The 23,554-nt window shown below is 38.0% G+C and overlaps 1 protein-coding gene, 2 non-coding genes and 1 pseudogene across 3 annotated transcripts; 3 read left to right on the top strand and 1 right to left on the bottom strand.

Moving 5' to 3' along the window:
• The first annotated feature begins 294 nt into the window (after positions 1 to 294).
• TERB2 (telomere repeat binding bouquet formation protein 2) lies at positions 295 to 22,406 on the top strand. Its single transcript, XM_031668987.1, has 8 exons — positions 295 to 382; positions 496 to 577; positions 1,922 to 2,061; positions 4,988 to 5,049; positions 8,975 to 9,060; positions 14,172 to 14,265; positions 19,419 to 19,566; positions 21,630 to 22,406. The coding sequence occupies exons 1-8, from the start codon at positions 319 to 321 to the stop codon at positions 21,770 to 21,772; spliced, it is 819 nt and encodes a 272-aa protein (XP_031524847.1). The 5' UTR covers positions 295 to 318; the 3' UTR covers positions 21,773 to 22,406.
• LOC116276000 lies at positions 6,006 to 6,109 on the top strand. Its single transcript, XR_004185463.1, has one exon. It is a non-coding gene; the product is annotated as a U6 spliceosomal RNA (small nuclear RNA).
• LOC103881399 lies at positions 12,615 to 14,310 on the bottom strand (annotated as a pseudogene).
• Positions 16,679 to 16,783, top strand: LOC116276041. The gene has a single exon (XR_004185495.1). It is a non-coding gene; the product is annotated as a U6 spliceosomal RNA (small nuclear RNA).
• Positions 22,407 to 23,554: the final 1,148 nt, after the last annotated feature.

Here is a 23,554-nt window from a genome sequence, read left to right as displayed (position 1 = left end):
CTGTACATACACAGCATGGTAACTTTGTTAATATTTAGGGTTAACACTCGCCACCTCAAAATTTAAAACAAAGTCAACCAAACAACAAAAAACCCTCACCAACTCGAGTCGCTCTCCTCCTCTTATCCGGGCAAGGCTGAGAGGCCCCTAAGTGATCCGGATAAGCAATCAGAGACCGTCCCTCACCTGGGGGCCTCAGGCCTTTCCCGGCCGTTTCTCTTGGGAACCAATCATTGAGCTTGGCGTTGGACCTGGAACCAATCAGGGATCTCAGCTCTGGGGCCTCCTCTCTCACGTCCGCGCAGGCTTGGCGACGCCATGTTTCAAGGGCAGCGCGGTTGGTTTTGCCGCAGCGTTAGCCGGGATCTGAGGCAATTCTGGGGTAGGAAGCTGAGTGGAAGCAGCGGGTTAGGTGGTGAGGGGAGCATCCTCCTCTCTCTGATGCTTTGGGTCCAGGGTGCTTGATAGGTTTACCCCGTGCTCTTACCTCCACAGTGGCTGAAGGGGGGACGATCAGTGACCCGCGAGCCGCCGACTTCTTGTTCAGCTGTGATGCCTCGCACCCAGACACGCTGAGGTACTGAGGGCCACCTGGCAGCGCCACTTACGTTAGGATGAGCCGGGAGTTAGGGAAGGAAGTTGCAGCCCACTAATACTGATGAGGCGGGGCGCCGTGGCGGACACCTATAATCCCAGCTGCTCGGGAGACTGAAGCAGGAGAATTACTTGAACTCGGGAGGCAGAGGTTGCAGTGAGCCAAGATCGCACTCCAGCCTGGGTGACAGAGCAAGATTCCATCTCAAAAATTAATAAGATAATAAAATTTTAAAAAAATAATATTGACGATAGGGTGAGGCTGGAAAAGGGCAAGTTTTCAGTCCTAGATTTGAGGGAAAGAAATAGACAACCACCTTTCCTGTCTGCTGCAGTGTCACAGGCTTCTCCCTGGTCCTCAGGCCGCTTCCTGAATTCCAAGTGTGTGTTTCCAGCTGCCACTTCTACACCTGCGTGTGGCGCCTTGAAGGCCCCTGATATTCAATGTCTAAATCAAATCTTATATCACTTCATACCTGCGCCAAGGCCTGTATTCTCCAAAATTTTGAATAACAACCCTACGCCATGAGACAGTCAGTGGCCGAATACCATGAATTAGATCCCTGTAATTGTTCTTTATCCTCACTGCCACTAACTTAGTAGCACCTTAATTCCCTTTTGGACGGGACTATCAAAATAACTTCCTAAACTGTTACTGTGCCTCGAATCTGTTCCCTGAGATCCCCCTTCGCAGGGCTGCAGATTTTGTTTACAAACCAGACATCAGATCAGGGCCCTACCACATCCTCCTTTCCCCACTCCCCCCTCCACCCACCGATTTCCTACAGATTTAGATCGTGTCTGTGCCTACCTTGTTTATTTCCCAGTTTTTCTCCCGCCTTCCGTAGCCCAGTCAACCCGAACTGCCATTATTGTGCCTTCACGCATGCCTTTTTCTTGTAATGCTCTTCTTATCTCCACCTGTAGAAAAGATGTTGCTTTCTGTATGTGAAGGTTTTTCTGACTGCATGAGCGCTCCTCACCTCAGGATTAATTGATCCCTATTTATAGCAATGACCATGGATAAGACCCATAGGCTGCTAGCTCAATCCACTGTTGATGCCTAGTAAACACGACTGTTTTAGATCAAGTTTTCTAATTCATATGGTCATTAACCAACCCTGTAAAGCTGAGATGTGCCAGATATAGGCCCCCAGAAAGTAGTATCTTATGCCATACATTTTTCCTTCCTTGCCAGAAAAGGACACATAGATGTATGCATCAATGTAGTCGTCTCCCTACTTCCAGTTATTTATTTATTCTTTTGAAAGGTTGAATACATTCTTGTTTGTTTCATAACCTAAAATATTTCCTTTCTTTCTCCTAGAATATATCAGAGCCTTGATTACATAGAAGATAATGCTACAGTTTTTCATGCCTACTATCTCTCTGCAGTAGCTAATGCCGAAATAAAAACCTCGGTGGCTTTGGGTCATTTCATTCTTCCTCCTGCTTGCCTGCATGAAGGTTAGCAAAGATCATTCAGCCAATCCCTGTCAGACAGTCAAATCCGGCTAATCTCTGTGAAACAGCCAAATTCAACTGTACTTATTTTGTTCTCAGTCACATATTTTTAAATTTTGTATCTATTTAACATAAGTGGAAAAAGCATGGACTTTGGATCAATTTGCCTTGAGTGTATATCCTGACTTTGTTTATGTATTGTTTATTCATATTCATTGAGCTCTTCTTGTGTGCCAGGTTGCAACCTGGGTAGGTGCTGGGGATTCAATGGAGAGACAGACAGACGCAGATCTTTCCTTCACAGGCTAGAGTCTAATGCTTACTAGTTTTGTGATCTTTTAACAAGTTACTTCTCTGAAGTTGTTTTGAGGATAAAATGAGATAATAGGCCTGGCGCGGTAGGGCATGCCTGTAATCCCAGCACTTTGGGAAACTGAGGCAAGCAGATCACTTGAACCCAGGAGTTCAAGACTAGCCTGGGCAACAGGGTAACATGGTGAGATCCTGTCTTTATTTATTTTAATAATTTCCAATTATTTTTAAAAATAAGATAATGTTTTAAGGTGTCTGATGTGGTGAGCATTTAATAGATGTGTTCTTTGCTAGTTTTGAATTTCTTCATTATTTTCCTAATTTTTTCTTCTGATATTTAAAGATTGGTTATGATAATAAACCCATGTATTTGTATTTTTTAAAATACACTTGAAAGCACTTTCACATCAATTTTTTCAGCACCCCTAGAAAATACGATGGAGAAGTAAATCAACTGCTTCTGAGATTGGTTCTTTTAGTTTTCTCTGCTTGGAACACCCTTTCTTATCCTACCCAAATCCTGCCTATTTTTTCTGGGCTAACTTTATTATTATTATTATTATTATTATTTTGAGATGGAATCTTGCTCTGTCGTCCAAGCTGGAGTGCAGTGGTGTGATCTCAGCTCACTGCAACCTCCACCTCCTGGGTTCAAGTGATTCTCCTGCCTCCGCCTCTTGAGTAGCTGGGACTACAGGCACTCACCACCACACCTGGCGAATTTTTATATTTTTAGTAGAGATGGGGTTTCACCATGTTGGCCGGGCTGGTCTTGAACTCCTGACCTCAAGTGATCTGCCCACCTCAGCCCCCCAAAGTGGTTGGAATACAGGCGTGAGCCACTGCGGCTGGCCTTGGCTAACTTTACCCCATTGATAGGTTTTGTATTATTACCCAATTCTTGATATGTAGCTTGCCTATCCAATAGATATCTGTTCATCTCCAAAAAGACAGATTGAAGCTGAGTACATATTCCCAGTGAGGAGAGTATTAAAAAGAAAAGAAAACAAATAACTTAAAAATTATTTCTATAAAAGAGCCATTAGAAACCCCAGAGATTTGGTTCCTTCCATAGTCAATGTCCTGGTGAAACCTACTTATAACACTAAATTGTTCTAAGTGGTTACACAAATTGATTAATGACTGGATAGGGGAATTGATTTTTAAAACTACTTGTGCCAATCAGTGAATACCCACCTTCAAGGAGCTTATCTTGTAGAATGGCTGTGATTTAATTTATCACTCCTATTTACTTACATGATTTTAAACTATCACTCCTATTCTGCCTTTGAGTTTAGCATCTTATATTAACATGTATTTAAATTTTCAAAAATCTGTTTTAAATGAAAACGTGCTTCTTTTTAAAAATTAAAAGCATACCTTTTTTAATCTGCCTATTGTCTAGTAGAAGCGTGAGATGCAAATGTGAGCCACATATGAATTTTACATTTTCTAGTAGCCACATTAATAAGAATAAAAAATAGCTGGGTAAGGTGGCATGCACCTATAATCCCAGTTACTCTAGAGGCTGAGGTGGGAGGATCCCTTGAACCCTCGAATTTGAGGCTGCAGTGCACCAGTATCACCCCTGTGAATAGCCACTGCATTCCAGCCTAGGCAACATAGTGAGACCCCCTTCTCTAAAAAACTTAATTACATAATTAACTGAGTATAATTAATTTTAGGAATGTATTTTATTTAACCTAATACATCTAAAATATTATCATTTCAATATATAATCTATAAAAATTGAGATACCCTACATTCTTTTTTTGATACTAAGTCTTCAAAATCCTGTATTTATTTTATACTCACAGCACCTCTCATTTTGGATTAACCACACATTTCCAGTGCTCAGTACCTACATGTAGCTAGTGGCTGCCATACTGGACAGCAAAAGTCTAGAGTAATACCACCTTTTTTGTCCTTTTGGCTACTGCGAAAACTTTTGAGATCATTGAGTTTGGATGATGACATTGTCCTTTGACATGTGGACCATTGTAGAATTCCTGTACTACCATGTTAACTAGACATATTGTTCATCCACCCTTCTTTTATATCTATATAGGTATCAATATCCATAGTATAGACATTAGATATACATCTAATATATCTAATGCATTATATAGATACATATGCATTATTATATATAGATATATCTATATATGCAGATGTATATCTATATATGTATACATATATACATCTAATGTATAGCTAATGATACAGATATAGATACTGATATATATCTAATGTATATGTAGATACAAATATAGATATAAGAGTGGATGAACATACCTCAATGATATATATATACACACACACACATACACACATCTAATGTATATAGAGATACAAATATAGATGTAGATATATTCTAGCAGGAAAAGTCTACAACAATGATTAGCAAAGTGTATTAGAATCATCTGGAGAGTTTCTTAGAAAAGCAAATTCCAGAGCTCCTCCTCAAAGATCTGATTCAATAGGAATCTGCATTTTAACAAGTGTGTTATGTGATTTTGTTGAAAATAGAATAACACTGGCCTAGAAATTTCAGACTTTAAGCAAAATTCGGAAGGTTTAAAAATAAACAGTATTGGATTTGTTTTTCTCATCACAGAAATAAGAAGAAAAATTGGTAGTTTTATTTGGGAACAAGACCAACATTTTCTGATAGAAAAGGTAAGAGTAAATTAAGGTACTTGTTTAGAATCGACAGTTTCACATTTTCTGAAAGCGAAGTTATCTTAAAATGTTTACTTGTGACGTGTTAGCACCAGTGAGTCAGATTAAGAGATTTATTTATTTATTTATTTATTTATTTATTTATTTATTTATTTCGAGACGGAGTCTCACTCTGTCTCCCAGGCTGGAGTGTAGCAACGCGATCTCGGCTCACTGCAACCTTTGCCTTCCGGGTTCAAGCGATTCTCCTGCCTCAGCCTCCCAAGTAGCTGGTATTACAGGCATGTGCCACCGTGCCCGGCTAATTTTTGTATTTTTAGTAGAGACAGGGTTTCACCATGTTGGCCAGGCTGATCTCGAACTCCAGGCCTCAAGTGATCCTCTCACCTTGGCCTCCCAAAGTGCTGGGATTACAGGCGTGAGCCACTGTGTCTGGCCCAGATTAAGAAATTTAAACGGCATGCTGTTATTGAATATTATTTGATGCAACTTTGTTTTATAGTAGTACATTAGTAAAGTTGAGGTTATTTTGTATAAATAAAATTATTCCCATAAGAAACTTGAAAATTTGCTTCTGTTAGTAATAAGAAGAGAATAATCGGTGCATAGTATTTACGAGTTCTTTACTACCGGTGTAGATTCTGATTGGTTAATTTCTGTGATGTGCTGCTGTTTGTTCAATGTTTTGGATAACACCCCTCAATAAATGTGTACAAGAGTCTGTCTGAACCTATTCTGGTTTGGGGGTTGCCTGATTAACCAAAAAAAGAAAAAAAATGTGTACAATACTGGAAAAGTAGCTGTTTTGTAGCTTTTGCCATCCTGCCTCAGATTTACTTATGCTTTTGACTTACTTCAGAATCTTTCAGTAATAGCCAAATTTGGGGACAATTGAGCTTTAAAACGAATAATGACAATAATGGATTATAATATGTTAGGTAAAAAGAATCCATGTGCTTGCTTCAGCGGCACACATACTACAATTGGAACAATACAGAGATTAGCATGGCCCCTGCGCAAGGATAACACGCAAATTCGTGAAGCATTTCATATATATATATATGATACTCAAAAGCAGACATAAGGAAAAAGGAAGGACAGAAGGAAGAAATGAAAAGGAAGAAAGATAAGGAAGAAAGGGTGGGACCGGAAAATTTTTCCTTTACAAAATAGCAACTAGTAAATATAGAAAGAAAGATAAAATCGAAAATCACCATTTTTAAAACACTCAATATAATAATTGATTTAGATAAGGTCATTAATGGATTCTAAACCCATGATCTCAAATTATCACCCACAGATTGGTTATTAGTTCCAAAGTTAAACAGTGTACCTTTACAATGGAGAGATCTGGCCGGCACCACTTTAACTTAGCAAACTTAGCATCACCATTATTGGAGAAACCTTTCAGTATGTTCAGTCTGATATGATATAATAAATACACAGTATTATCTGTGTAGTATTCTTGTTCAAAACACTTCACCCGAATTTAATTATGAGTTAACATTCAGACAAATCCAGAATATGGACCCATACCACAAGACAATTAACTGACCTGGACTCTAACATCAGTTAATGTCATCAAAATACAAAAACAATAGGACCACTGAAGTAGATGAAGAAGAACATAAAAAGGAATAAAAGACGCTGGAGAGCAGACAGGAAAATGTAACAATGAACTGTACAATAAATTTGATACTGTATGTACATTTATTTTCTTAAGATAAACAATGTATATTTTTGAAAACATGCCAGGTATTACAGAGGTGATATCATGAATATCTTGCAAATGTTTTTCAAGTGGTTCCACAAAAATAAAAGGAGAGGAGGCACTCAGGGTGTCGGAAATGTTAACACTTTGTGAATCTAGGTGAAAGATATATGGTATTTATTGTACTATTCTTTTTGTTTTTGTTTTTGTTTTGTTTTGTTTTTGTTGTTTTTGAGGCCAGATCTTTCGTTCTGCCCAGCCAGGCTGGAGTCTGATGGTGGGATCTCAGCTCACTCTGACCTCCACCTCCTAAGGTTCAAGCAATTATGCATTTTTGCGCAGCCCTCCCGAAGCTGGGATTACGAGAACCGCCCGCCACACCAGCCTAATTTTTGCCTTATTTTTATTAGGGCAGGGTTTTAAACCATGCGTGCGGCCAGGATAGTCTCGATCTCCACCAGCCTCGTGATTCTCCGCCTTGGCCTCCAATGCCAGTTACAGGCATGACCACTGTACAGCCTATTGTATATTATTGCTTCTTGCAGTAGGTATTTTTACAGCGAAAAGAGTTAGGAGAAATGTTTACTTTTCTTTTTATTTTTGTTTTAAACTTTAAACCCCAGCCATCATATAGAAAACCTTTGGTATGTCCAAAATCAGGCTATCAACATATATTTATATTTCTGTTATTAATTTGCTTTTTCTTCAGACATCATCATCTGAAAATAATAGTTCTTTTTAAACTTTTTGTCTAAGGTAGCAGTATAAATTTGTGCTGAGACTGAAATATCTAATGTGACTTTTATAGTGTTTCCGGTGCCAGAGCAGTAGTAATGTCACAATGGTTATTATTTGTTAGTGATGTGACTCTACCAGAACTTTAGAGTTTACAGATTACTAATTTCATCATTTAGCTTTATACATGAGAAAACTAAGGGAAAGAAAATATAATGACCTGTTTTAGTACACGTTGGCAGATATTAGCAAAGTGGAGCTAAATTTTCTCAGCTCTAACCCAATCCAATGTTTTTTCTACTAAAAAATCACTAGAACATACTTGTATGGATGTTGACTCTAGAAGTTATATTACTACATGATAAAAAAAAGTTTGTCAATTCTTTCACAATATTGGTTGGTATGAGTATTAGCCAATTATAATCATGTAACCATAGTATATATAAGTGGAAGGTATTCATCGAATGGCAATAACAAAGAGGGTAAATCTGGGGAGCATTATCATTATTATTGTTTGGAGTGGATTTAAGTTTTTATATAAATATAGAAACTTCTTAATAGTGTCTGGATGCGGTGGCTCACACCTGTAATCCCAGCACTTTGGGAGGATGAGGCAGGCTAATTGCCTGAGCTTGGTAGTTCGAAACCAGCATGGGCAACATGGCAAAACCTCGTCTTTACACTAAAAATACAAAAAGTGTGAATGTGGTAACGGTTGCCTGTAATCCCAATAATACTTGGGGCGGGGAGGCAGGAGAATTGCTTGAACTCAGGAAGTGGAGGTTGCAGTGGTAGGCAGAGATCATGCCGCACTCCATGCAAGAAGCGACAGAGCAGGCTTTTGTCTCAAAAAGAAAGAAAAAGAAAAGAAAAGAAACTTCATAATGGTATATAAAATAGATTATGTGATAGACACCAGTATCTAAGTTGCTTTCACAAAATATTTAGGAAAGCTTAACGCTTACATTGATTATTTTAAATATCTTTACAGCTAAATACTTCACTGTCCTTTTGAAGGAGAAATATAATTTGTTCAGCTTATTTTACAGTTTTGATTTGTAGCTCACAGGAAGCCCAGGAATCCTTAAGTCAAAGTTTTAAAGTTAAATTAGTAATAAAGTTTTTGTTCCTTATTTTGACTAAAAATAAATATACTCGCCACGACAGGAAATTTCAGTAGTTGAAAAGGAGAATAAAATCAGTCAAAGTTTGCTTATCTGACATAATCCCTGTGGTATATTCAAAATTCTAAAGTCTTCTTTTAGCAGCTGTCTCTAAAAATATATAAATATAAATATATGTGTGGACAAATTTTATAATTTTCTCCCCGCAAACTAGATGTAGTGAACAAATGTGTAAATATTTTATGGCTTTTGATATATATATTGCCAGTTTATTTCTCCTTTTTAGAAACATTACTGATTGAATTATTAGTATAATGATTTTTTAAACTGTGATTTATTTTTCTATCCACAGCATGATGAAGTAACACCAAATGAAATAAAGACCCTTGGGGAAAACAGTGAACTTGCAACAGAGCACATAAAAGAATTATCCGAAAGGTACTGAATTCATAAACTTCACTGATATGCAATTCAGTGTAGACATCTGTGAGCACTGATTGTGTGCTTATCTCATTTAATTTTCAGTTTTCCTATGAGATTGATAGCATTATAATCATTTCCATTACACAAAAAAAGAGATCTATGATTAGAAAGATAAGCAATCTCCCCAAAGTCATACAAACTTTTATTAAGTAGGGGAGAAGCAGGATTTGAAGTGAGTCAGAGCCCATTCATTTAAATGTCAGTAATTAAATACTATACTACATATTTACTATGTAGCATACTATTCTATCTCATAGTATAATACACTATACTGTCTCTGCAGAAAGGAAACAAGGATTTTATGTATGATAACAGTTAATAAATTATTTAAAAATTATATGTTTCTGTGTGTGAAAACCCAATCATCATGCTTATGAACTACAAAAGAATCTTAAAATACATTTTTTACTTGGAAGGAAATACACTACATATTAGCAGTAATTTTATTAGGATGAAAAGTGGCGAGTGATTTCCCCTCTTCTTTCCAAATTGCTTGTAATACATTACTTTGGTTTAAGAAATTAAATTTAGACTGGGTGTTGTGGCGCATGCTTATAATCTCAGCACTTTGGGAGGCTGAAGCCGGATGACCGCTTGAGCCCAGGAATTTGAGACCAGTATGGGCAGCATGGGGATACCCCATCTCTATAAAAAATTTAAAATACTAGCTGGGCATAGTGGCACATACCTGTAGTCCCAGCTATTTGGAGGCTGAGGTGGAAGGATTGCTTGAGCCCAGGAGTGAGCCGTGATCACGCCACTGCACTCTAGCCTGGGTGACAGAACAATACTCTGTCTCAAAGAAAAACAAGAAATTAATTTAAAAAGACAAACAAACATGGCCTTGCCCTTATATTAGGACCAATTTATGAGAGGCCTTCTCATTGCAGGCTTATACATGATCTAGTTCTAGTTCCATGGTTTCCAATTCAGTTGTTTTTCAAATATTCATAGGGAACATTGATTCTTCAGAAGTGTATGTTTTATCCTCCAAACCTGTGGCCAGAGTCAACCTAAAAGTGAAGGCAGGGCAGTCCCCACAAGGGGGTGCCCCAGACTGTCCCAAGTTGTGGTCAGTTGGGATTCTAAAGAAAGAACCACTAAGTAGAGTAATCAGTCTAAAGCATTTATTGAGGGAACTTGCAGATTACTGCACCAATCCTTACAATGGACAAGATAAAAGGGGTGTTCTACCTAGGTATATCCACAGTGAGGGGTTCTGGGTATGGAGTTTGTATGAGGGTTTAAGGAATCTGGCTCAGGGCTGAGGCCAGTTTCTTTCAGTGTTTTGAGCAGCAACCTAGATACTTTTATCAGTGCCTGGAAATGTTTAAGGTCCTGGTTTGAGTTCAAGCCTGCTGGGAAAACCCTGCACTGGGCTGTCTCACAGAGCAGTCAAAGCACTCTGTGATTTTTGGTCAGGACACGGAAAGAAAGCCAGGAGTAGAATCGGGGGAGGGGAGGATGGGACTGGGGTACCCTGCAGTCTAGTATTTAGCTACTATAATAAAAATGATCAAACAGTAGTTATCATTCTTCAAAATAAAAAGTAATGATGTAATTTATATAACTGTTCAAGTTTTTCTCCCATAAAGGCTAATTTCCTTAGTATACAAAGAGGTATTACAAATCTGGGAAAAATACGTCCAATCCAAAAACAACAAAAATGGACAAAGGATATGAATAAACCCTGGGTAGGTGTGTACTTTGAGCCTTTTCTTTGTGGAAACAGCAGAGGGTGCAGTGTGAACATAGATAAAATATACCCTCAATTTACCTGCTGGAGCATTTGTTAGCATACTACTAGGGACATTGATTTTTTTTTTACATCATACAAACTTGATGTACAAAAAATCAGGCAGTACAGAATTAGTATAAAATCCTAATTTCTCCCAAATCCTCTCCCAGTAATAACCTTCATTTTTTGTTTTTAATGAGGCAGAATCTTCCTCTGGAGTCTAGAGTGCAGGCTGGAGTGCAGTGGTGTGATCTCGCTCACTGCAACCTCTGCCTCCTGGGTTCAAGCAATTCTTGTGCCTCGGCCTCCCGAGCAGCTGGGACTACAGGCACATGCCACCCCGCCACACCAGCTAATTGTTTGTGTTTTTAGTAGAGATGAGGTTTCGGCATGTTGCCCAGGCTGGTCTCAAATTCCTGGCCTCAAGTGATCCACCTGCTTCAGCCTCCCAAAGTGCTGGGATTACAGGCATAAACCAGGCCTAGTCGAAAATTCTTATTTGATACTATGATGTGAAATGGCAGCATATGGCATTTCATTTTGTTTGTTTAACACATTTATTTATGTATTTACTTATTTTTGAGACAAAAGCTTTTTCTCACCCCCAGGGCTGGAATGCAGTGGTGTCATTTCAATTCACTGCAACCTCAACCTCCCCAGTGAGAGATCCTCCTTCCTCAGCCTCCCAAAATGCTACTAGGATTACAGGCATGAGCCACCACACCTGGCCTACAATTTGTGACTTTTATGACACCTCCATGCACATCTTTTTAAAAATAAATCTTACTCTACTTTTTTGATAGTTTTCTTCATGTAAATTCTCAGATGTGGAAATTACGGTATAAAGAGGAGTTGTTTTTTTTTTTTCTTTTTAAACACCTTATATTTATTTATTTATTTACGTAATTTTGTGTGTGTGTGTGTGTGTGTGTGCATGTGAGTCAAGATCTTGCTGTGTCACCCAAGCTGCAGTGAGGTAGCATGATCATAGCTCACTGCAATCTGGAACTCCCGGGCTCAAGCCATCCTCCCACCTCAGCCTCCTGAGTAGCTAGGACCACAGATGTGTGCCACCACACCTGGCTAATTAAAAAAAAAAAAAAAAATTTGTTTTGAGACAGGGTCTCATTCTGTCACTCAGGCTGGAGTACAGTGGCATAATCTCGGCTCACTGTAACCTCTCAACCTCCACCTTCTGAGTTCAAGCAATTTTCATGCCTCAGTCTCCTGAGTAGCTGGGACTACAGGTGTGTACCACCATGCATGGCCAGTTGTTTTTGGTATTTTTAATAGAGACGTGTTTCTGCCATGTTGTCCAGGCTGGTCTCAAACACCTAGCATCAAGCAATCCACCCTCCTAGGCCTCCCAAAGTGGTAGGATTATATGTGTGCCAACTTGCCCAGCCTAATTAATTTTTTTTTTGTCAAGATGGCATCTCACTATGTTGCTGAGGCTGGTCTTGAACTTCTGGGCCCAAGGTATTTATTAATTAGTATAGTAGCATGGTGGCTCACACCTGTAATCCCAGCACTTTGGAAGGCTGAGGCATGAGAATAGCTTGAGGCCAGGAGTTCAAGACCAGTCTGAGCAACAGAGAGAGATCCAGTCTCTACAAAAGATAAAAAAAAAAAAATTAACTGGGTGTAGTGGTGTACTCCTGTAGTCCTAGCTACTTGGGAGGCTGGGGCAGGAGGATTGCTTAAGCCTAGGAGTTGAGGTTTGCAGTGAGCAATCTGTGGTCATTCCACTGTGCTTCAAAAAAAGAAAAAAAGAAAAAACATTTAAAAAAAAAAAAAAAAAAAAAAAAATAGTAGCATATAACTGTTGCTTAGAATATGGAGCTGGAGAGTATTCTTTCATACTAGAAATAAACTACATAATATCATATAGTACATTCAAATGCATGTACTAAAGGACTCTCCAAAATTTTAATCAATATCTACGTTTAGTTTGTTAAGTAATTTCTTGAGAGGACCACTGAGAGATAGTGTCCTTGTGATGAAATGATAAATCTCTTCAGGGTTAAGTCTTATAAAGGAAATTTTGATTATGTTGATCCAAGTAATGCAGTGGTGGCACATTGATTAAAAGGCAAAGTTTTACTTTTTTTTTTTTTTTTTTTTTTTTTACGGAGTCTCGTACTGTCGCCCAGGCTGGAGTGCAGTGGCACGGTCTCGGCTCACTGCAAGCTCTGCTTCCTGGGTTCACACCATTCTCCTGGCACAGCCTCCCGAGTAGCTGGGACTACAGGCGCCTGCCACTACGCGCGGCTGATTTTTTTGGTATATTTAGTAGAGACAGGGTTTCACCGCGTTAACCAGGCTGGTCTCGACTTCCTGACCTCGTGATCCGCCCGCCTTGTCCTCCCAAAGTGCTGGGATTACAGGCATGAGCCACCACGCCCGGCCAAAATTTTACTTTTAATTTCCCTAAATGCTGTCTCACTTGTGTCAGGAGGGATTGGGAATACTCAAAATGATCTTCCAGAGAATTTCTGCCATAAGAGTGTGTGCCCTCATTAGGAATGGCTCTCTCATTATCTGTCCGTGATTGGAGGGCTGCTTTCTCTGATAAAACCTTTATATCTCCTGGTAAAGGGGAAGAGCTTTGCCATTTGGTGAGAGAAGGGGATGTCTTGTGTATGTTGCAGTAAAATTCATCATGTGCAGTTTTGTGCCATCTTTGCAAGGGTCTTCAATGCATCCTACTGAGGTGCAGGCTGTCTTGATTGAAGTTGGGGTTTTCCGTTTTCTTAATAGTTCAGCTAGCACTTGAGTCACCAGATATAAATTAGACATTTATCTCCTCAGTTGCCAGTACGCATTCTGCGTATTATCACTTCAAGTTCTTACTCTTCAGAGATCTCTGCTCTTCAGATTGTCTTCCTGATACAGATAGATTTGTTTGGTTTTTGAGTGGTTCTATTTTGAGATCATTACATTCTTTCCTCATCAACTCTTGTTCCAAACCATGGATCTTCAGGTCACAGCTTAACTTTTCCACCTCCCAGTTTGATGAAGGTAGATGGAAATTCCTCATCACCAGCTGAGTTTCCACCTCTGTCCTTAGCTAGAGTTCTGCTTCTTTAGATTGCATCTGTTCATTCAATACTTTTAAAGATTCAGACTTGTGTTTACTCATTTTATCTGATTTGCTTTCTAAATTATCTCTATCAATGCAAATGTTTCAATATGCATAATAGGCCTTATTTACTTGTTGCTATTCCACAAAACTTGTTTTTTCATCTAATTGAGCTCCTGTAAGCTTTTCTTCCAAAAATGTATTTCTTTTTTTAACATAAGTCTTCTCTTTCTCTGAATCCTTAAGTCCTTTTTTGATGTCTTCATATGGGCAAAATGGGAAGCAACAGAAGCATCTCCTCAATATGTTGAAACTGGAGTTGCTGGGGTTTTTTCACAAGGTAGCATACAGGTATCACCTTCTATGAGTGCATCCATGAGAGCCTGAAACCGAGTTTCCATTCCCTAATGTTTAGAAACAGCCCCAAATAGATCGAGTTGCCAGGGATCACCACGGATTCCGATTTCCTTGAAGATACCTCCACTTTACCAGCGAAAGCAGCCACTCTGAGTTATTGAATTGAGGGTATTGGTCTTATATCTACCCATTTGGAATTCCTTAAGATTCTAAGGATATTTTAATCGATTCTCTTGGCTCTTCAGGGTGCATAGTCATATCATTGGTTAATAATGAAAGTATTCGGGCCGGGCGCGGTGGCTCACACCTGTAATCCCAGCACTGTGGGAGGCTGAGGCAGGAGGATCACAAGGTCAGGATATCGAGACCATCCTGGCTAACACAATGAAACTCTGTCTCTACTAGAAATACAAAAAATTAGCCGGGCGCAGTGGCGGGCACCTGTAGTCCCAGCTACTCGGGAGGCTGAGGCAGGAGAGTGGCGTGAACCCGGGAGACCTGACCTTACAGTAAGTCGAGATTGTGCCACTGCACTGCAGCCTGGGCAACAGAGCTAGACTCTGTCCCTAATAATAATAATAATAATAGTAATAATAATAATAATGATAATAAAATAAAATAATGAAAATATTCCTCCTTTCACAATATCTCTTGCTTTTCATCCCCCCTGCCCCCAACTCTTTTTCCCTTTATCTCTTATTGTTTGGCCAGAATTAAGTACTGGGTGGTCTCTGAGTTTTCTGGGAACACAATTCTGCTTTATTTGTAGGGTCTCATCCTAATGAGTAGAGTTTCTTTTGGGGAGTTTAAATGAAATAGAAGCTTTTTCTTTTTCTTTTTCTTTTTTTTTTTTGAGACGGAGTTTTGCTCTTGTTGCCCAGGCTGGAATGCAATGGCGCGATCTCAGCTCACTGTAACCTTCACCTCCCGGGTTCAAGTGACTCTCCTGCTTCAGCCTCCTGAGTAGCTGGGATTACAGCTGTGCACCATCACACCCAGCAATTTTTTTGTATTTTTAGTAGGAACAGGGTTTCACCATGTTGTCCAGGCTGGTCGCGAACTCCTGACCTCAGGTGATCCACCTCCCTCGGCCTTCCAAAGTGCTGGGATTACAGGCGTGAGCCACCGTGCCCGGCCTTAAAAATGGAAAATAAAGCCTTTGCTATTACTCAATGTACTTCTAGATTTTTAGGAAAATAATAAATTTAAGTATGACTCCAATTTTTAATTATTGAGGTTTTTCTTTTTATACAATTATATTATTAGTTATATGTGGTCTAAGTATAGTAAACATTGTCATTTTTGAATAGTGACTGTTCAAAAAGACATGAACGAAAATAGGATCTTTTAATTGAGATCTTTTTAGCTTTTTTTTTTGAGACAGAGTCTCGCTCTGTCACCTAGGCTGGAGTTCAGTGACTGCAACCTCCACCTCCCAGGTTCAAGTCATTCTCTTGCCTCAATCTCCCAAGTAGCTGGGATTACAGCTGCCCGCCACCACACCTGGCTAATTTTTGTATTTTTAGTAGGGACAGGGTTTCACCATGTTGGCCAGGGTGGTCTCAAACTACTGACCTTAAGTGATCCACCTGCCTCTGCCTCCCAAAATGCTGGAATTACAGGTGTGAACCACTGTTCCTGGCCACCTTTTAGCTTTTAAAAATTAGAATATGATTTTTTTTAGATTTTACAATTGTATGATTAGAACCTCAATTTTTTTTTTTTTTTTTTTGAGATGGAGTCTCACTCATTTGCCCAAGCTGGAGTGTGGTGGCACGATCTTGGCTCACTGCAACCTCTGCCTCCTGGGTTCAAGCGATTCTCCTGCCTCAACCTTCCGAGTAGCTGGGATTACAGGCCCATGTCACCACACCCAGCTGATTTGTATTTCTAGTAGAGATGGGGTTTTACCATGTTGACCAGACTGGTCTTGAACTCCCGACCTCAGGTGATCCACCTGCCTCAGCCTCCCAAAGTGCTGGATTTATAGGCATGAGCCACTGCGCCGGACCCAGACATCAGTTTTTATTTGTTATAGTAAACTGTGGAAGTACTAGTTAATAGAGGCCCAATTATTTGAATACTAACAAATATGTTGTGATCATTTAAAATAGAATCTACTATGCTTTTCTTTTGGCAGATTTAATATTACATATGTATATGTGTATTTTGTCTGAATATATAGTATTGCATTAGTGTACTTTCAGGGGTATTGAGAAAAAGACCCAGGACACTATAGACTCAAATACTTGTTTTGTAAAGTGGCCAAGAACACCAGAATATCTATATGGGGTTTTATATTACTTAAAAGCACAAAAGAAGTTCATAATTAACATTTTCCCCCGTTAAGACTGAAGTCTGATCAAAGAGCAATGAAATTACTATATATACTCTATGTACTCACTTTGGCAGCACATATACCAAACTGGAACTATTCAGGAGGTTAGCATGGCCCTGGTAAAAGGATGACATGCATATTTGTGAAAGCATTTTATATTTTTAAAATCACTATATATATTGCCTGGAATGAGTTCTCACTTGTAAAACAAATCAAATATATACATATGTGGTGTAATATACTATAGTAAATGTAAATATTTATTATAAGTATTTATAAATATATTTTAATATAAATGTAATACATATAGACATATATATAGTATATATATGTGACTTTCTATATGTTTTATTTTACAGCCCAGAAAAGCATTTATGGAACTCCAAGCGTTAGCTTAGAAAAGCAGATCTTACTTCCTCTACAGAATTACAGTTAACAACATGGTAACAGAACAGTTTAAAAATTTACAGTAAACTCAGGTAGGGAAGAAACAAGGGGAATATTGTGTTGAATAAAGCTGTTGTATTTCAAATGTGTAGAAGAGTAGAGCCTTCTCTATTAAACATGGTAATGGAGAGGAGACATATGCTTCCCATATTGAATAAATTACTGCAGAATTATTGAGGAATATATGCTGCTCATTTTATTACTTTAAAACAAATGGTATCAAGGTAGGGTGACCATGTCCTGTTTATATGTAGTTTATGCTGTTGTTCTGGCATTAGTTTTTAATTCTCAAGTGTCCCACAGTTTGGAAGATGAAGAATTATGAACAGCCCCAATCCTTATGTGTCTTTTGAGAATCCTGATGAAACACAGGCCCCTTTCCTTAGCATACACACAACCTAAACATAACACACACACTGCCATTCAAATTAAATATCAATATATAGATTCTTTTTAAAAACCGGCCAAAAAGCTGCTTTACAAACTTTACATATAATTGTAAAAGGCTCACAGATGCCCAGAAGCCTATACATGGATTACCTAGGTGTCCGTGGACTCCATATTTGGGTTTCCTATGCTAGTGTCCTACATAAAGAGAAGACAACTAACCACAGCTGACATTGAGAGGGTAGAACCAAGGGGACCAACTGAAAAGTGGCCATTGGGGTTTGAATTGTGTTGAGTGAGATGGATATTTAGATACTTTGATCTGAGTGGTATTCAGTGGAGTCATTGATAACAATTTTAAAAATAAAGATTTTTTAAAAAATTGTTTTTAAAAGAGCAATTTTTAAAGTATGGGTTTTTGAACACTTATTTAAAAAATAATTTGTGTATTCATCATTTTCTCTTTATTTAGCAATATTAAAACTACCTCTTGCAGCTAGTCCAGTTTCCTAGATCCTAGATGTCTTGCCATATTACTATCCCTGTTCATTTGGACTTACCAAACATGTATTAATATATTTAAAAGAACAATGATAAATATTAAAATCAGCCATAGATAAGGACATATACCTACATTTGGACATGTAATAGTGCTGCTTTATGTATTATTGCTGGATAAAGAAACAGTCTGATTGTTCAAAAAGACATAACAGTGTAACACAAAAACAAATTTTTTTAAACTATTTAAAAATTACAATTTTAAAAGTATACTTTCAATCTGTGGTAATACTCTATTGTGAATTTTATTGGTAGAACTAAAGTAAAAATTTTTAATGTTTTTATTTGCTCAATTAGATAAATTTGCTTTTTTGTATTTCTGCATTAAATAATAGCAATTTCTTGAAAGAAATCTTCATTTTTAGAGGTAATTTATTTGTTTTTAATTTTGATGTGAAATGACAAGTACTTCTCTTTTTTTATCATGCCCATCTGCTTGCACAGGAAGGAATAACTTCTTGTTGGAAAAAATCAGCTCGTGTTAATTAAACACTTAGTGACTAAGAGTTCTAATTTAGGCTGTGGTATCAATTTTTGAGACTAAAACTTGACTATCTCTTCCTCGGAATGGGTTGGGTTCAACTCATTGACTATTAAATTTCTGAAAATAGAATTAATTGTGGTCTTTATTTATAGAAAATACAAGTTAGGGCAATAGCCTAGAACAGGGTTTCTCACTTTTGGTGCTACTGGCATTTTAGGCCAGATAATTCTTTGTTTGGGCGAGGGTAGGAGAGTGTTAGTCCTGTGCATTATAGAATATTTACCTTGGCCTCTGCCCACTAGATACCAATAGCAGCACAAATCTCTCCCCCAGTTGTGACAACCAAAAATGTCCCTAGACATCGCCAAATATCCCCTAAAACATCAAAAGATTTTTTGTTTTGTTTTCAGCTTTTGACTGGAATTAAATTCTCTCAGACTAATATCACTTGTTATCACCCATGATAAGAAGTTCTGATTGACAGTTACATATGTGATTAATAAGAGTAAGAAAGCAATTACTAATAATTGTAAATACTTTGCTGGCAACAATTTTCAAATCAAAAAGTTCTGATAAAAGTTTGGAAATCTATAATAGATGCTATCTTAGTTATTTATTGATGTAAATCAAAGTGCTCCGAAACTTAGCAGCTTAAAACAATGAACATTTGTTTATTTATTTATTTATTATAGAGATGAGGTCTCACTGGGTTGCCCAGGCTGGTCTCGAACTCCTGGGCTCAAGCAATCCTCCTGCCTTGGCCTCCCAAAGTGCTGGGATTCCAGGCATGAGCCACTGCCCCTGGCCCAGTGAACATTTATTATTTCAGTTTCTAAGGTCAGAAATCCAGGAGTATCTTAGCTGGGTACTTCTGTCTCATAGCCTTTTGTAAGGTTGCAGTCAAGTTGTCAGCTAGAGTGCAATCATTCCAATGTACAACTGGGACTGGAAAATCCACTTCAAAATTCACTCAAGTGGTTATTGGCAGGTGTTGGGTCCTTGCTGGATTTTGGCCAAAGGCTTCAGCTCCTCACCAAATGGGCCTCTCCGTAAAGACTATCCACAACATGGTAGGTAGTTTGCTTCCCTCAGCGTAAAAAATCCAAGAATAAGAAAGAGCATGTCCAAGACAAAAGCCTTAGTCTTTTTTACATCTGACTCTCAGAAGTGACATAGCATCACTTCTGTCATATGCCATTGGTTATACAGATCAAACCAAGTACAAAATGGTAGTGGACTGTGAATATCAGGAGGTGGGGGTCAGTTGGGACCACTGAGTGGCTGGCTATCACAGATGCATGTGGGACTGTCCACCAGGAGTGCTTTCTTAGGAATTCCCTTCTCCCTCCCAGTTTATCTGGATAACACAGGAACAGACATTTTTTTAAACATGAGCTTACTCCCCACCCTCAACATTTGCTTTGAGAATGAATGCCTGATTTGAACTGGGCTAATGGCAGATCTTCTGGATTTTTAGATATGGAACATAGCAAATCAAGTCATTCTCATTTAGGTGATCAAAAGTCTAAGATGTAAAACTTAGGAGCTGTCATTGGCCATATTTTCTACCATGAAAAGAAAGCCAACTTGCTTCCAAAAAGGAAAATGAGGCTAACGCATAGAGAAAAATTTGAGACCAAGGTTGCAGTGAGGTGTGATAGTGCCACTGCACTCCAGCATGGGCAACAAAATAAGACCCTGTCAAAAAAAAAAAAATACACACATACACACACACACACACACACACACACACACACACACACACACACCAGGAAAAAAAACCCCTAAAAACTTCAGACTGGTTGAGAGCGATCGTAGCTGGTTCTAATTAACTCTGAGTCCCAGCAATATGCCTGCCTTCCTCACAGCTTGGATGATATGGCAATGTCCTTCCAGTAAACTCCCCTTTTGTTTAAATTAGTTTAAATTAGGTTTCTGTCCACTTCATCCTAAAGTCCTTACCTATTCAAAAATTACAATAATCTATTTCTGATGCTATAAATATCCTATCCTTCTTATACTTACAGGAATATTTTTTACTAATGTAGTAATTTTTAAATTCCTATCCTCGCACATCTTCAGAGGTTTCACACAGTGTATGTGTGCAATTAACTAAACACTAATAGTGATATTTTTCTGCACTAGTTTATTTTACACAGATACATAGCCATTAGGCAAAGATTATGAACTCATAGAGTATAGTAATAGTGCTTGAAGAGCTCCTAAAGTAAATGACCATGATTAAAATATCTTTAAAGATACTAGTCAATTTTATATGCTTGGATTCATAGTTAATTTATTAACTGTGAATTTATTATTTTTTATTAGAAATGATTAAACAGTATGCATGGATATCCTGTTGATCTTGATGGTACGGTGTTCTAAATTCAGTCATCCTTGAGCTCTACCAGAATTTTTTCACACAATATTTACTTTTAAATTAGATTTCAATTTTAGTAAAAGCCATAAACACTTGTGTTACACATAAAATGTAATCATTTAAATAGTAAGCAATTGATATCAAATTAATATTGCTTAGTGATAGAGTCCTTAAACCGTCTCCATTCTAGGCAGTGTTTTTTTATATGACTCATATCTATTTTGGATAACTAATTGACATCAAAATTACTCTTATCCATTATCTTTGTTGACTGAGCAGTAATATCAATTTTTCATTATTTTTTTAATCCTATTCCAGTGTTAGCAGTGCAGGAAAGTGTTACCTGCTGAAACAGGAAGATGAACTCTTTGCACTGTTAGTAGCTGGTTGGATGGATAGTTCTAAGTGATTACCCTCTAAGCTAGATACACTTCCCAGTTATTTTGGTCTAAGTACTTTCATGTTCTAGCCCCAACCTAGACATCACAATCTCAATAGTCAAAGCGGCTTTAATCCACCTTTTAATCTCTTAAAAGGTGGCAGAAAGTTGTGGGAAGGGGAAGAGGAGGTGTTCCCTGATAGTTATAAGGTTTCATGGAACATCTTCTCACTGGTATTATTTCTTCTTTTTACCTCTTTTCTAAAAACATTCTTTAGAAGTCTTAACTCTAATAAATCAAAGACACTGAAAAGCAAATAGTATGAGAGGGTTTCAAGTATATATCTCTATATATTTTTTATTTTATTTTGTAGGTTATATATCAATTGATGCCATGAAGAAATTCCTTGGGGAGCTACATGACTTCATTCCTGGAAGCTCAGGGTATTTGGCATATCATGTTCAAAATGAAATTAATATGTCTGCTATAAAAAACAAATTGAAGAAGAAATATTAAATTAAATTGTAAATATCTTGGCATTTATTTTCTATAAAATATTATCGAGATGTGCATAATGTAAAATGCTCCCTTTTGGTACTGGGGGATAGAGAAGTGGGAAAGAATTTTTCTGTTTCTCAAAATATGTCTTTAGGAAATTCAGAATCATTTTGGTTCTGTGTTTTCACATTTGGGCTGGACATTTTTCCCCTAGCTTATAACAATATGTTCAAATATTCTCAATGCACAGTTGTTAAGGAGTAATTGTCATTAAAATATATTTCATGAGAAGTCTCAATCTCAAACTCTCCATCTCTCAATCCTCCTCCTCCTCCTCTCTCTCTCTTTCTATTTCTCTCTTTCTCTTTTCCCTCTTTTTCTCCTCCCCTTCTCTCTCCTCTTTCTCTGTCTGTCTGTCAAATGCTCTTTTGGCTTTAACATTCTATTAATTATATTTTTTCTAGATTGAATACTGTGAATGCTAAGTTTTATGATTCTGGTCATCTTATTTTGATTTAAAAAATCAGGATGCTAGCTGAGTTCTGAATTACTGTTTCTGACTTGAAACATATGGAGAAAAATATTTTAATAATTCATATTTCATGTTGGATGGTTTCTGATAATAAATATTTGAAAAGTGACTTAACATAAACAGACTGTGAGTGTTATGTCTTGTTAGATGAACCTGCAAGTCACCTTAGAATCACAATTCTAGAAAGGACCTTAAAGAACAAGTCCAGTTCACTTATTGTTTTTAATGAGGAAATAAGGATCTTGAGAAGATGTCTTACTTAGGGGGACTAACTGGGGGCCAAAACAGAATTGGAACACAACCCTCTTGATTTTCTAGGGAAGTGCTTCCCTACTCTCCCAAAGAGCATATGCTGTAGCTTCTGTGCCAGGTATAATAGGACTGCAGATCCACAAAGCAGACCCAGAAACAAACCAACATGCTTGTCTTTTAAATAAGCTGAAATAGTGAGAGAGAAGAAAAGGAAAAATCAGTTAGGCAGACCACTAAGGCTAGTCCTCTAAGAAACAGCCTGAAAAAATCACAGCTACAGGCATAAATAGAGCAACCTGGGAAAAAACCAAACTGCAGCTGCACTGATAAGAAAGCAAGGCCCAGCATAGAGCCTTTGTTCTTTGTGTGATTAGCAGGCTTTCAGGAAAAAATTTCCTCCCCTTTTCAGGCATTTACGTGGTGGGCTCCATGGGAACTTGCACAGGGAGGTGGGGGACTTACCTAAAACAGACCCACAGTTACACAAACAAGAGAAGCTGCACTTTGTGCTTACCCAAGACATACACAGATAAAGAGAGTTACACAGACAGTTTCATAGATAAGTGAAGTTACACAAACAGCTACAGAGATGAGGGGAGTTTCTCATAAAAGCTTTTGGATTCATCTGTGAAAACAGCAGCCCACTCGGGTCCCCTCTCCACTGTGGAGAACTTCCTTTCTTTTGCTTATGAAACATTCGCTCCAACCTCACCCTTGTGTCCAGGCTCCTTAATTTTCTTGGTTGTGAGACAGTGAGCTCAGATAACACCTCAGACTACGAGACCATTGACCCTAGACAGTTTGATTAGTATTGAGGTGTAGTGATTTCAAGAAGGCTGTTCATTATCTTTATTCATATGATCATGCTATATAGAGTCTGATTGGTTTATTACATTTTCGTGACTTGTAAATGACAGTGTAATTTGTGAAGCTATCATCTTAGAATACCAGCTGTAGAATTATGTAAAGAAAATGCAGGCCGGGCGGGCGGTGGCTCATGCCTGTAATCCCAGCAC

Source organism: Papio anubis, chromosome 7 (assembly GCF_008728515.1).
Source record: "Papio anubis isolate 15944 chromosome 7, Panubis1.0, whole genome shotgun sequence".
Classification (NCBI taxonomy): domain Eukaryota; kingdom Metazoa; phylum Chordata; class Mammalia; order Primates; family Cercopithecidae; genus Papio; species Papio anubis.
Note: the sequence above shows the minus strand (reverse complement) of the source record. Positions and strands in the feature narration are given on the sequence as shown.